The sequence below is a fragment of the Poecilia reticulata genome, chromosome 18 (assembly GCF_904066995.2).
Source record: "Poecilia reticulata chromosome 18, P_reticulata-male-v2, whole genome shotgun sequence".
Classification (NCBI taxonomy): Eukaryota; Metazoa; Chordata; class Actinopteri; order Cyprinodontiformes; family Poeciliidae; genus Poecilia; species Poecilia reticulata.
In genome coordinates, this window is record NC_088847.1 from 1374045 (window position 1) to 1390274 (window position 16230).

A 16230-nucleotide genomic window follows, 5' to 3' on the forward strand; every position below is an offset into this window, starting at 1 on the left:
AGCTCTGGAACGAAGTGTTACCGATGCGAGCAAACACTCAGGCGGTGAGGTGAAGTGGAGCCGCTGCTTATATCCACAGTCAACGCCTCCTCAACAAGCTGCAGGTGTGTCTACGGGTTGACCCTGGCGGCTTCTCAGGGGTGGAGTGGTGGTGCCCTCTGGTGGACACCAGGCGTAATGCCGGTTCCATCCAGGATGGAAAACTTCCCAGAACAAACAAAAGACTAACAAAAAATAACTGGGGGAACACGGATCCTGACAAATACACAGAGTACTCCAAAATTGTACTCCAATCAGGGTAGCATACCTTAAACATGTTTAATTAAGCAGGTGTAAAATGTATTTGGTAAACTGCTCAAGTACTGAGTAATTGATCATAGCACCTAATTTAATAATCAAAATGTGTCCTCAGGCAGGGCTCCAAAAGTTATGTGAAAATTTTGTGAAAAATGTTCTTTACCATATCAGCCTCAGGAGATGCTTGAGGGATGAAGAGACGCTGGTGTCTGGTTCTTTGGGTTCTAACGGGTGTGCAGTTCCTCTCCTGATCGATTCTGTCTGACATCATGCAGCATTGCCCAGGATGAACACATTTGTTTTAATGGACTGTATTCATCCTCACTAACATGTTCAGCCTGGGATTTGAGTCTTCCCTCTCACGTCTGTATCTATACGAGAGGTTTTGGTTCTAAGGATGGTGGAGTATCGGGCTGAGGATGTTTTAAAAAGACCCGGGTTGATAGTAGCTCACCGTGGCTGCGTAGTGTCCGTCCTGTGTTTTATTTTGGTCATTATTGTTATAATTAGTCTTGATATGTGTGTGTCTATCGGATATCTATAGAAATACGGAACAAATCGTGTCCCGTTTCGGTTCAATACGGGACGGAACATTTAACAGCCAAATATGGGACAATTCTGTATTTTAAGGGACAGGTGGCAACCCTAGTTGGAACAACCATACAGGACACAGACTTTAGACATATTGATGCTGGATCAACAGAAAAAAATGGGTTGCATTTACTTCCGGTGTTTTGTCAGATCAGCATACGCTGTACTACATCATCTGAAACCCAGCAATAGTTTAATGCTAACCAACCAATAGGCAGAAGCTGAAGCCTTCAGACACCGCCCTCTTCATTGGCAGGAGGCAATGCATACAATAAAGTAAAAGGAATAGGCAAGGAAATGTAAAAATAGCAACGCATGCATAAGGAAAAGGAAAAACAAAACATACATTTCTCAATAAAAATGGAAAAGGAAAAAAATATATACATATATGCAATTATTTCTAATTGTTTCAGTCTTGGTCATCCAATTAATGTGTTTCGTTTAAAAATGTGCCCTATTGGGAAAATGATAAAACCTTTCATCATGAGTTATTGCCAAGAAGTTATTGCCATACCAGTACACATTGATTTGTATCATTAGATGGGGGCCAGGTAAAGAGTCAGTCTTGTGTATTCAATTCAGGTTTGTTTTTGATGAGTCAAGTTTTCAACGCCACTGCAAGTAAGTCAGGTCTTACTCACCTCTTGAAAATACAAGTTGCCAATTAGCCTCTTTAAAACTAAAACTGAAATATTTGTTAGTTTATACAATTAATAATGATATATAAAACAAAACAAACATATCGGATAGTCAAACCTCAGATTCAGGAAGAGCAGTTTGGTTTTCGTCCTGGTTGTGGAATACTGGACCAGATCTACTCCCTCAGCAGGGTCTTGAAGTGTACCTGCGAGTTCGCCCAACCAGTCAACATGTACTTTGTGGACTTGGAGAAGGCTTTTTGACCATGGTTCCTTGGGGCGCCCTGTTGTGGGTTCTCTGGAAGTATGGGGTAAGGAGCCATTTGTTGAAGACTGTTAGGTACCTGTATGACTATGGTGTCAGAGTCTGGTTCACATTGCCAGCAGTAAGTCAGGCTCAATTCCCGTGAGAATTGGACTCTGCCATCGATTCTGACCTTTACTTTTAACGCCCATCACGCTGTTAATAAAAAAAAATTTAAAATAAGCTAGTTTTAAAACTTAACATGTTTTGATTTAAATAGCCTAATTATAGTTTTAAAATGTATAACTTATTTTGGCATATTGACTTTATTTTACCTGTAGTTAAAGCAGATTGTTTGCCAAAATCTTTGATCTGTTCTCAGTAGCAATCAGTAGAAGTTCCAGCTTTTCACACTGATCTGTGAAAGGCATAAAACAGCAAGAGTTCTGGAGAAGCTCTGCTTCCACTTTATTTAGATAAAGGAGGGACAAATTGCCTTAGATCATGGGAACAAATAGCAAGGAGATAGAGAGAGGGTCAGAGAGACAGGTCCTGGTTGGATGAGCAAAGATACGCCTTATTTGAATAAATTAAATACAAGAATATAAAACTTTCTACAGAGAGTAACAAATTAGATTTGCACTTGCAGTTCTCCAAAGACGTATTTGCTTTTTGTTTGTCGTTTCCATCTTTTGTTGTTTTTCCTTTTCTCAGGTAAATTCATGCGTTGCTTGTGCTCTGAGGTTTCTGATGTTATGTGATGTGCTTTTCTGGTGATAGTATGCATCTGTCTTGAATAAATGCTGATTATTGTGACGCTGTCATTTCTGTGTGATCTCAGTCCTTGCGCAAAGCATTTTTCTGAATCCGGGCATAGAGAGGATATAACGAGTCAAAAGGTTTTTAAAGTTTTAGAATAATTTTTCCCCTCTTAATAATTGGGGACTTGTCCGGTTCTGAACAGTGCTGTGCGATTGAAGCTGGGACCACAGTGAGCGACTTTGAGCTCCACGTTGGTCTACGATACAGGTGCGTCTCCTGATGTAAGTTTGATTTCTCTTTGACGCGCTGGTTTGTGGCTTCCACCGGATCTTTGGTTTGATTGCAGAGAAACGATTGTGTAACTTTTCTTTTTATTGGATCTTAGCATATAGGACTTTTATTTTGTGCCACAGTGATTGTTGGCCTAACCCCCAGTTGTCGGGACGCTGCCTCTGGATCAGACTGGGACTGTAACTCTCATGGATTGGTACGGTTATTGTAGGAACGGGCTTGTATCAGCCTGAGAGTTTGATCCTCTCTTAAGGGACATGCTCTTGGCTGAGTGTTATTCGGATCTGGCACAGGTTGTACTGCTTCGTTGTGTTTGGGGTTGTGGTTCGAAGCGTACGTTAAATTGTAGGGTCAGTCCCCCTCGAGTTCTGCACTCGACTCGGAAAGGACTGAAACTAAATTTGGTGTGAAATCCACCTGTGACGAGTAGCGTTACGAAAGGACAGGGAGTGAGGCCCACATATTTTTTTATTTTCTGACACCGATGTCCGTAGGGATTTCTTTTGTGTATGTTTGCTGTTTTGTGACTTTGTGCGTCTCACTAACCTTTTTGTGTGTTTACTGTGAATTGTTTTTGAATGCGGCTGGATATTACGGTTTTTATTTTTCACTGAGAGGTGGCCCGGTCTCTCTCTCTCTCTTTCTCTCTTTCTCTCGCTTTCTCTGTGTCTGTGTGTGTATCTGCCTGTTCTTTCTCTGATCTGGAGCAGAGGTGCGGTTCTGTGTGTATTTTGCTGATTGTGTGCGTGTGTCCATTTGTGCGCCCAGGTGAAAAAAAAGTATACTTTAGTATACTAAATTTTAACATACTTTAGTATACTTTTATTGATGTACTTAAACTGTACTATTTTGGAACAACAAATTTTGTGCTTAGTATACTTTAGTAGTATTTAAATAGTATTAAATTACAAGTAATAGTATATTTTAGTATACTATACGTGCTTTTTTGGAACAACTTCAAGTGTACTTAGTGTACTGAAAGTATACTTTTTAAATATATTTCAGAGCTTTATTATATTTTGATATAATTATATTTTAATAATTCTGTCTCAGAATTATAGTAAAAATATATATTTAATCTACTTCAAATATATTTTAAATATACTATTAATATATTAGTAATTTATTTAAATTACACTAAATTTTTATTTTTGATTTCCTGCTATTGATAAAAAACTACAATTTTAATTACTTGTGAAAGTCTATTCCTACGTACCTATTTTGTAAATGACATGCATAACTACACTGCAGTACTTACATTGTTTTAGGCTAAAATTACATGGAAAGATTAATTACACAAGATGCCCAAGGTAATTCAAATATTTTATTACCGACATTTTAAGATTGTCCAATTTCACTCACAACTTTATGAACTTTACATAAATTATCAGTTTACACATCTAAAGTGAACACAATGAACATGAAAATTTATGTGTGACAATAAAACATGAAAGAGGATCAACGACAGAACATTCTCGTTCACTGCACCTTACAGGAACCTACAAAAACGAACAATAGAGCAATTAAACAGAGAAAGTATTTGTATTTAAAGAAAACAGAAAAATGGCAAATAAAAAAATTATACTTACAATTTTAAGACGTTGTGGACTCGCCATGTATGTGACATCATAAGAACAGATGATGATTGGGACCGGATGCCTGGGGTGGAAAAACATTTCTGGGTGTCGTCTTTGCCTGTTTATGTTAGAAGTAAAAAAAAAAAAGTCAGCAATGTCATAGAATCAGTTGATGTTGGCATTAACTATGAAGCTGTTTTAAGTGTGGACTTAAGGAGACAAATTACCTTAAAATCTTTACATCCATTATCTGAACACACATTATCTGAACACTAGTGAGGAGGGCTGGTGGTGCCCATCTCCAGCAGCCATCAGATGAGAGGCGGGGTTCACCCTGGATAGGTCACCAGTCCATCACAGGGCCCTGAAAGTCAACAACAAATAAAATGTATGAAAGAGAAAAATTCTTTCCAGTTACCTTTAAATCAAATCATGTTTATTAAGCACTTGGTGTTGGTAACACACCAGTTTTTGTTGTTGAAAATGTAGCTAGCTCCTCATTGAAAAAAACAAACTTACATCATGAAGACGATGTGGAGGTACATCCTCAGAGCTGGTTGGTCATCTGGTGGAGTCAGAGCTTCTTCTGAGACAGAAAGTCTTTAGGTTTTCTAAGACCCGATTTCTCTGGCTTCCTCTTTCATCTTCATTTGTTTAGTTAGACTGCAAACATATGTTGAAGATAAAATCATTTATGAACGAGTTAGAACAACAACAACCTCACAATATCGAAGTATCTCTGTCTTATGGAGCTTAATTAAAACCAGGTTAGTTTATGAATTAAAGTATAAGTCGCAACAAATAACCTCCATGCAGTTATAACATGAAGCTGAATGATTCCTATTGTAATAATCATACAAGTCACAAAAAAATTGATAAAATAATTATGTATGAAACCAACGTAAGTTATATATCTTTACTGCACTGTTTATAATTAAATGAAGATAATTAATAAGCAAACTTACCACCAGCTAGCAACACTTAGCAGCCTTTGTCCCCCCAGGCTCCTTTTCTGACACACATTTCATTTCCATGGGTTGTTGTCCCGTTGTGTTGTCGTCTAACTCGGATTAGGACGTCACCAGCTTGAATTTACCAAAATTACTAACTATTGTCAAGGCCCTCTCTACTTTTAAGGCATTATGCGAGTAAAAATGGCGAATTTTATGGAAGTAAATATGTGCCATCAGAATTTGAATAAAAAATGCATCTGAAACTTGAATGTTGTATATTTGCGCTTACTTTTTCAATTTCAAAATTAATTCAGAATATAATTTTGACCTAAAAAAAAAATTCTGTCTCATTATTTGTACATGTTTGCAATTTTCATTTGTTAAAGAAATTCACATTCCTATTTCAAAGTGATGAAATTTTCAATATATTTATTTTTTCAGTGTTAAAAAATTCAGCATATAAAAAAATTCAACTTTTAAAAATTGAAATGCAATATTTTCAGTGTCCTAAAATTTCAACTTGCTCAAATTCGCTGTCTCAAATTCAGCGTCTAAAAATTCGCTGTACAAAAATGGCAAGGTTACTTCAGGTCACAGACATTAGCAATCGTTGTCAGATTTCAACACCCAGCCAATCACATGACCTAAGCGTCATATTGAAGAAATACCGGCATTACTGAGGCCAGCGACCATGGAGGCGAACGGAAACCCAACCCCAACGGTGAGTCTATGCTTTCATATTTCTGTAGTATATTTTATTTTGCACATGAACTTTGATACATGATATTAATGCCTGATTTAAAACACGGATTTGGGCCGTTGTTAATCTTACGCCATGTAATGCTGGCTATATTAGTTCTCGCTACGTCCTAGGCCCCCTGCCCCCTTGGCTGTCCCACACCCAATTTTCTGGTGTTTTATTTCAAAAAGGATTACCACTTGCGCCAAGTCTAGAATCTTTAAAGATAACTGATGGGTAGCGACTTTCCGGGTTGTTTGTTTGTTGTCTTAGGTGAGACTGAAACAAGCAGTCTTGGTAAAAGATGTAATTTTCCAGGAGATGCTACCGCTAATGTAGCAAGCTAATACGGCTGCCTTGTATGCTTCAAGGAGGGGCTGTGAACTCTTCCGACATTAATTATAACCACAACCCCATTCTGTTCATCTACTGTATTGTTCATGCAACTTCATTTATGAATAAATTAATACATTTATGGTCATTATAGCGTCATCCAAACTACTGCTTCTCCGACATATAATATTAATTTACATTCTTTTTACTTTGCGGTACAAAACGTCGTTTTGTTTACCTAGCAACATTAGAAACAACCTCCTTTGTTTTTTCATTTGATTTTAACTCATTTTGAGGAAAATATATGCTTGCAAGTACAGTTGTTAACTTATTTTAGATTAAATATTTAATTTGATTTCTCAATACTGACCTACTAATTTCAAAATACTTTTTTTTATTTTACTGACAATGTTTTTGACATATTTTTCCTTTTTCTCTTTTCAAGGAACTTTTAAGGATCATATTTTTGATAGGCTCTGTGATTGGAGCTATTTCTATTTCTACAATTATAGATGGTCCTGCAGTCAATCATTTGGCCACAAGTGAAGAAGCAAAGTGATGACGGTGACGACAGCGATGATATCTTGGAAGCAAAAACTACGCAGGTGACAGGGTTTTTCCGTCAGTTTCTCGAAGAAGGTAAAATGTCTGTTTAAACATTTGGGCAATGTTTATGTTATTTTGAGAATGATAAGACGTGCAATACATACCAGCATAATACAGTACATTTATTTTCTTATAATCATGTCTTACAACACTGGACAGATAAAGCTGATGAAGCTTTTCAGGTTGATTAGTGAACATGGCAAAATGTATTCAAATGATTTTTGAAGGATATCACATACATATTCATTAGTTTCTTAGATGGAAAAGACATTCGCATAAAGTCTTATCTCAAAGTCAGCTTTATGAATGATTCCATCTACAGGAAACTCATCACGTATCTAAAAAAAAACAAATGTATACTTTTCCTAGCATCTTCAGACAATCTGCACCAGCTCATGAGATTTTGGGTTGGCTGGGAGGCTCCATGCCAGGAACTGAAGCCTGAAGTAGTGCAGTCAACTGGACCAAACCACATGGCCACTTCATCCACCTGCAGTGAACGTTTACGCCTTCCAAGCCATAATTCTACCATTATTCTATTCTGTTATCTTCAAGTTTTTTCTTCTCTTTGTGGCATTTTTTTAAACAAATGAAAATGTGCAATACCGCCACCATCTGGTCTGGAGTATGAACTGGAGCTAATGCCGCTAATTATAAGGTTTTACATCACACATGTGAAAATTGATTGGATACTATTGGGTACTTTCTTAAAAATTACATCATGATTATCATTTTTTTAATTGTATGCAATTTTAATAAATAGTAAAAGATTATTAAGGCACTTAAAAATTCATACATATTCACTCATATTTTGTTCACTTAAAGTATGCTTTTATTTAATATATTAAAAGTGTAATATTAATAATATTGTTAATATTTAGTATACTTTAAGTGTACTTTCACAAATTTAAGTATGTTTGAAGTATACTAAAGTATACTTTTTTTTCACCTGGGTGGCTCGGGCTCCATGGGTAAAAGCCCAGCCACCAGGCAATCGCCAACGTACCCCACATCCAGACCTGGCTCCAGAGTGGGGCCTCAGTGACCCGCATCCGGGCGAGGGAACACCAAATCCAATGTTCACATTCATCAAAGGGGTCTTCGGGCTGCACTTTGTCTGGTCCCTCTCCTTGCCTTGGGTGACCCTATTGGGGGCATAAAGCCCCAGACAGCATAGCTCCAGCAGAGCAAATTCACACCTTTCCAAATTAAACTCACTTTCTAGGCAAACAAAATGGAGTTTGATTAAAGTAGACAAAACAGTATTGGCGTGAATGCACCCCTGAATTCTCTGCAGTGGCATTGAAAACTTATCGGGAAAACAAAGTTTCACCATCTAATGGTCAAACTCCAGTCCTGCAGGGCCATTGCCCTGCAACCTTTAGATGTCCCTTTGCTGCACCACACCTGAATAGAATAATTAGGACATTAGCAAGGCTCTGGAGAACTGATCTACACAAGAAGGAGGTAATTAAGCCATTTCATTCCAGTATTTTGTACCTGTAGTACATCTAAAAACTGCAGTACAGTGGCCCTTGAGCAATGAAGTTTGACACCCCTGGTCTAATGTGTGCATCATCATACATTCTTCAATGTCACTGTTTCTTTTTTCAGTGACATTTATTTTTCAATGCCAAATCAGTGTCAGCTGTCACAGTTTTAGCTCCGTATATATGCGGAACCATGGAAAGCTGACACATATATGAGATGATTGGTACCCCAGCTCTGAGCCTTTGATATATCAGCTTTTAGACATATATCAAAGGCAGAGATATAGGCTGGTGCAGCCTATATCACCAGCCTATATCAAAGGCTGGTGCAGCAACATCTTGAAGAACCTGTTGTTCAAATTATTTTAGTCCTGGTAAAAATAATTAGCTTTTTTAAAATCTTGTAAATGAGGTTTCCATTACCTGTGGCACAAGTTTTCCTACTCTTTGAGTTATGGGCTCGTTTAATACTACTTCCAGCTTGCATACATCCTTCTGAGCAGGAACATGGAACTGCAGATCCCCTTCCTGAAGGTAGATTGACTGACCTCGTTTCACCTTTAAACCTTTATTGACTTTTACTAGTGAACAAAGAGATGAACAGGTCAGTAAATGCAGAAGCACCACAAGTATGGACAAGGCCAGTGTGTGACCTGGAAAACCCATCGCTTTCAGTCCCAAGGCGTTATAGGCAGGATATCTAGCAGCCTCCAGATGGAAGCTGGGTCTCTGTCACCAACACACTCCAGTCAGAGTTTGTCTGGGATTTGCTCAACTTTACATTTGATAGCATGGGTCACATGGTCAGTCAGGATCTGTGGAAAACACAACATTTCAGGCTAAGGTATTTCATATATTAGCAAAAAACTATTCAACACATGAAGAAAACTAATTTGTTCTCGAGTAGTTTACCATTTCAACTCTTCCTGCTTCATATTTGTGTATAAATCTTTTAATACTCATTTAATAACTCATAAAAATATGATTTTTTGATATTTGTTAAAACTGTCAGTATGTTACAGTATAATATAATCACAATATAATCTGTGAATTTATTTTTTAGCACTGCCTTATACCAGTGCTCCCAGTGCTAACTATTGAAATACACAGCTCCATCAGAAACAACCAATCAGAGCCAGGGGGAGGGTTTTAGCACTGTCAGTCACTCCCATGTGCACGCTGCTCAAATCGCTCTCTGCTAAGCTAAAACTGGTTGTAGCTTATGCCTGAACCAGTTGTAGTTTATGCTCAGACTAGTTAGTGTGATAGCTAATAAAAAAAATTATTGGATTGGTATTGTGTTTCTCTGCCTTAATTAACACATTAAGGAAGAGTGCATAAGGGTGATTGACAACACTAAGACCCTCCTCTTGTCTGTGACTGACAATTGTGACTGGGAGCGGTGCCTTCCTTCATCTGTGAAAAGTCATGTTAATATTCATGTTATGCATAACAGTCATGGGTAACACTTTATTTGAAGGGGGGTAAATAAGACTGTTATGACACTGTCATAAACATGACATAACACCTGTCATGAACGTCAATAAGTCTTCATGAATATTTATGGCTGTTGTCATAAAGCGTCGTTCGGTAAATCATGACACTTTTAATATAAAGTTGACATTATTCAAAATGTCTTCGTTATGACAACTTGACATTAATCTAGACAAAATGTCTTCGTTATGACAACTTGTTATTAACCAAGAAATCATGATCTGACATAAGTTTGTTATAAACGCATTACCAATTAAACTTTAAAAATTAGCTTTATGTAGTAATATTATATAGCTCTGCATGTTGTTTAGTCTTAATTTTCTTAATTTAATCGATCCTAAAGTTTTACAGCAAGATGCACAAATGCCAAGATGAACTTAGCATTTGAAAAATTATTTAAGGCTGTTTTAACCCTTGTGCGTGCGAAGACTGAGGCAAACGTAGAGGACTGTGGCAAATGATAAAAGTTTTACGTGTGTGGGGTCGGCTGGACCCCATTTCTAAACACACGGGTTAAGTAGTGCGATACACCATCTCCACCAATGAGTCCACGAACAGGCTTACAGTGTTGGTGAAGAAGAAATCTTCCATATTGTGGGGCAAACCTAACACAAGTTATAACGGCCAGACCTCCTGTTTAAAAAGAAGCCGAAGTTTGATACCTAATACATATGAGGTATGTGTCTTATTAACTTTACATTTTCTTTGAGAAAATAACATTGACTATGTTCTCTTTCTCTGTAATGTTAGCTATGAGCAATTCAAGCTAATCCTACCTTGCTGTAAGTTAATGTTAGCTAAAGTTATTAAACTCCATTACTGTAACGTTAGCCCTTAATATTGAACATATTTTAAAGACAGGCAAATAGTTTTTCCCCTCCAATTTTAATCAAACAAATTAAAAGTTAATATGTTAGTCAAAGTTATCCTTTATGTGCATTATTTAGCAACTTGGCTGATGTGACACAGTGCTTGTGTTCTTTGCTTTGGCAACTTTAGCCACATGAAGACCCAGGCTAGCCTAATGACACATGGTGGGGGGGACAAAGTTGACTAATGAAGACATGCTACGAGTGTGGAGGCAGTGGCGGAGCCAGAGGGGGGGGCCAGTGCCCCCCCTGTCATCTGATTGGCCCCCCAGTGGCCCCCCCCAGATGATTGACATTTAACAGCACCAGGTTATTCCTGTACATATTTGGAATCATTCTAAGTCAACCTAATATCTAAAGAAGAAAAACAATAATAAATATATGAAAAGAAAATGTATAAAACTTTATATAAGTCCATGTGATGACATAAATAAATAGATTCTTATCAGGCGCGATACCAGCCTTCTTTATACTTGTACTTATAAAAACTCCTGGATGTTTCAGTTGTGCTGCGCTGTGGTGCAACTCAAAGGCTAAAGCACTTCATACCTGGTGGTGATGGTAAAACACCAATAAGTTATTTATTGATCCTCCGCAAAAAAAGAGAAAAAACCGAAGAGGGGCCGACAATGTTCGTAGTTTGGAGCAGAGGTTGCGCTAGAGTTTTTTCATTGTCCGTCAAAGAAAAAAATCATTTTATTTCCAATTTGTAGTCATCCAACGAAACATTTATTATTTCTCTGCGAGAACGTTTTTGAAATCAGGTAACATTTTACGAAATGACGTGATTAGAAGACGACAGAACTCTGATCGGTTCCTGATCCCGCACTGACTTCCCTCAGCGGGAGAAAAACCAGCAGAAGCGGATCAGCTGCTGGACGCTCCAAAGCCTCTGGTCCCTTAAAGCGTCCAGATCACAGATGATTCTCTGACAGATATTGTTCTTAGTCTGATTAATAATGAGCTCCACGATGTTCTCTGTGCGTAAAGTTGAAACTGTCTGCGCACCAAGTGGTCAGCTGCGCTTGATCACAGTCTGGACAGAAACCAGCGAACTGCTCTCTGTTCTTATCAAGACGAGGGTGAGGAGGGAATCTGACATATTAACTCAGTTAAGTTTTTACTGGTTTTGGTTTTAAAACACCATTAACGTGAGCAGTGTAACTATATATTGTATATTTGGCGTTTGTCATCTCATGTGTGATTAGTTGGAGTTTAACGGTGGAGCATTTATGCGCATTTATTGTCCAGCGCTCTGCGCTTGTTTCTGTCTAACTTTAATTTCTTTCCTCTCTCAACAGTCAGCTGTTATTCCTCTACTTAAACTACAATAAGTAGATAACATTCTCTTTAGGTTTTCTCTGTGTGCTCCAAACTCATTAAATGTAAACTCATTAGAAGCCCGAACCACCATCAGGCAAATAATTCTGGTCCGACCCAAAATATTTTTACCTGTCAAATTACCTGTCCAAACAGAGCTTCCTAACCAAGGTGTCCATAACTCTTCAACACGCTTCCGGTCAGAAAGACGCATTTAGTTCAGTGTCCATGAGATGATATTCAGAAAGGATCTTTAATTTGATTGATTTTAGTTTCCTCTGCGATGAACTCTTTGCGTAAAAGTCTATCATATTTCCATGTGCGCCAGTCAAAGGTGTTAATTATAACATGTCAAATGACAGAGGGGCATAAAAAATAACCAAATATTCAGTCGTTATTTTTTTAAATTATATATATATATATATATATATATATATATATATATATATATATATATATATATATATATATATATATATATATATATATATATATATATATATATATATATATATATAGCTGACTGTATAGCTCAATAGGTAAAGTCACCAGTCTTCCACCCGGGAGACCCGGGTTCGAGGCCAGGCTGGGGGCTGGGGCAAACGGTTACAACGGTGACATTGAGCTGTCAGTGTGGGTCCTTAGGCAAGACCCTTGGAGCTATATAGCCTACCTCATACCATGAGAAACACAAATAAGCACGACATGCCGGCTCAGACATCGCCCGGTCAAACAAGGTCTGCGTCAGGTGCTGGGGAACCAGAGCACCCTGATGAAAAGTGGGCTACTGGAACAAGACGGAAATGGGCGAGAGGTGAAAACATGGATCTGTTGGAATGCTACTACTCAAGTAATCCTAGTCAGAGGGGCTACATGCAAAGACTGTGGGAGGAATGGTTAGCTCGACATCCCCAGTCAACACTAACTGCCAAACAACTAGTAGCTCAGTGTTCCAACATCCGCAAACGGCAACTGCTGTCACAACTTGAGATTGACGAGGTACGACACAAGTGCTACGGGAAGGAGCCAGGATGCCAGGTCAGAAGGGAGTCAACTACAACTCCCCACCCAGAGACTGGGTATGTAGCCCCAGTAATGAACGAACCATCTGAGCTGAACGAGGCAGCAACTGACCTGAGAGAGAGAATCATGGCCCGAATGAACACCAGACAACCCCGACGCCAATTACAACGGCTGAGTGAAGTACCATCAGAACACCATACAGAAACCAATGAGCTGATATACAACTCAGCATCAGTGATCCTTGAGATGCTTGGTTATAAGAGCAACCATGAGACCCAATACCCACCATGGAAAAGACGGTTAGAGGCTAAGATCAAGATCACAAGGAGGGAAGTGAGTCAACTGTCAGAGCTCCAAAGGGGTGCAATGAAAAGATCAGTACCCAAGAAGTACAGCCAGATGCCCATACCTGAAGCACTCGAAACTGCCAAACAAAGGCTCCAAGCCTTGGCCAGCCGCCTAAAGAGATACACGAGAGAGAACAAGCCCTGGTAACCATCACTGTGGCAGATGTCCAAGACAGAGTCTCAGGTATGAAAAACTGGACAGCACCAGGACCTGACATGATCCATGCCTACTGGCTTAAGAAACTCACTGCCCTCCATGAGCGACTGGCAGCTCAACTGAACCAGCTGCTATAAAATGGGACTCACCCTGAATGGTTAACTGAAGGGCGCACAATCCTGATACAGAAGGACCCCTCGAAGGGTTCAGTCCCATCCAACTATCGGCCAATAACCTGTCTCTCTACAACATGGAAGCTCATGTCAGGCATCATAGCGGCTAAGATAAGCGGGCACATGGATAAATACATGAGCAAGGCACAGAAGGGCATAGGCATAAATAGCAGAGGAGCCAAACACCAACTCCTTGTAGACCACACAGTCGCCCGAGACTGCAAAACCCGACACACCAACCTGTGTACCGCTTGGATTGATTACAAGAAAGCCTATGACTCAATGCCACACACTTGGATCATTGAATGCTTAGAGATGTACAACATCAATAGGACTCTAAGAGCCTTCATTGCAAACTCGATGGGGCTGTGGAAAACCACCCTTGAAGCCAACTGCAAACCACTTGCACAAGTGTCCATCAAATGTGGCATATACCAAGGAGATGCTCTGTCCCCACTGCTGTTCTGCATAGGCCTGAACCCTCTCAGCCAAATCATCAACAAGACTGGCTATGGATACCGACTCAAGAATGGGGCCACGATCAGTCACCTCCTCTACATGGATGACATCAAGCTGTACGCCAAGAGCGAGCGAGACATCGACTCACTGATCCACACCACCAGGATCTACAGCACTGACATTGGGATGTCATTCGGACTAGAGAAGTGTGGTCGGATGGTTACAAAGAGAGGGAAGGTCGCCCACACAGAAGGGGTCTCACTCCCAGAAGGAACAATAGCAGACATAGAGCACAGCTACAAGTACCTGGGAATACCACAAGCAAATGGCAACCTCAATGAGGTCACAAGGAAAGGAGCCACAGCCAAATACCTCCAACGAATAAGACAAGTCCTGAGAAGCCAGCTCAATGGCAAGAACAAGAGAAGTCAACATTCACCAGCTGAGTTAATAAGTTACGTTTTAGACAACTAAAAACTGGTGATAGGGGGGATCGAGGTGATGCACGCTGCTGAATAGACGTATGTTTTTCGTCTCCTCTCTGGGTCGAAATAAAACTAACATTTAAGACAATTCCCCACCATGTGAACTGAAACAGAAGTCATGGTAAGCTTTGACATGTCTCTGGAAAACTGTTTTGGACCTGCTGCCAGTGGCGGAGCCACAGGGGGGGCCAGTGCCCCCCCTGTCATCTGATTGGCCCCCCTAGTGGCCCCCCCAGATGATTGACATGTAACAGCACCAGGTTATTCCTGTACATTATTTGGAATCATTCTAAGTCAACCTAATATCTAAAGAAGAAAAACAATAATAAATATATGAAAAGAAAATGTATAAAACTTTATATAAGTCCATGTGACATAAATAAATAGATTTAGATTAGGCGCGATACCAGCCTCCTTTATACTCATAAAAACAAGCTGAAATTCTTCTCCTGGGTGTTTCAGTTGTGCTGCGCTGTGGTGCAACTCAAAGGCTAAAGCACTTCATACCTGGTGATGATGGTAAAACACCAATAAGTTATTTATTGATCCTCCGCAAAAAAAGAGAAAAAACCGAAGAGGGGCCGACAATGTTCGTAGTTTGGAGCAGAGGTTGCGCTAGAGTTTTTTCATTGTCCGTCAAAGAAAAAAAATCATTTTATTCCCAATTTGTAGTCATTAAACGAAACATTTATTATTTCTCTGTTAGAACGTTTTTGAAATCAGGTAACATTTTACGAAATGACGTGATTAGAAGACAATAGAACTCTGATCGTTTCCTGATCCCGCACTGACTTCCCTCAGCGGGAGAAAAACACAGCAGAAGCGGATCAGCTGCTGGACGCTCCAAAGCCTCTGGTCCCTTAAAGCGTCCAGATCACAGATGATTCTCTGACAGATATTGTTCTTAGTCTGATTAATAATGAGCTCCACGATGTTCTCTGTGCGTAAAGCTTAAACTGTCTGCGCACCAAGTGGTCAGCTGCGCTTGATCACAGTCTGGACAGAAACCAGCGAACTGCTCTCTGTTCTTATCAAGACAGGAGGGAGGGAATCTGACATATTAACTCAGTTAAGTTTTTACTGGTTTTGTTTTTAAAAATATATTGTATATTTGGCGTTTGTCATCTCATGTGGGATTGATTGGAGCGTAACGGTGGAGCATTTACGCGCATTTATTGTCCAGCGCTCTGCGCTTGTTTCTGCCTAACGGATCTGCACTTTAATTTCTTTCCTCTCTCAACAGTCAGCTGTTATTCCTCGACGCATTTAGTTCAGTGTCCATGAGATGATATTCAGAAAAGATATTTTATTTGATTGATTTGTTTCCTCTGCGATGAACTCTGCATAAGGTCTATCATGTCTCCATGTGCGCCAGTCTAAGG

General features: G+C 39.4%; 1 protein-coding gene across 10 annotated transcripts in view; it reads right to left on the minus strand.

The window, feature by feature from the left end:
- The window catches only part of frem1a (Fras1 related extracellular matrix 1a), a 206831-nt gene that overhangs the window by 175101 nt on the left and 15500 nt on the right, over positions 1 to 16230 (minus strand). For 4 of the 10 annotated variants that reach the window (XM_017310424.2, XM_017310426.2, XM_017310425.2 and 1 more), the window contains one exon: positions 8945 to 9336. In XM_017310424.2, coding sequence (XP_017165913.1) covers positions 8945 to 9187 — 243 coding nt within the window. In that variant the 5' untranslated portion in view covers positions 9188 to 9336. Of the gene's footprint in view, positions 1 to 1644; positions 1987 to 2105; positions 2189 to 8037; positions 12611 to 16230 lie in introns of those variants that run through there. The other 6 variants (XM_081599273.1, XM_017310428.2, XR_014084602.1 and 3 more) reach the window with 6 other exon arrangements.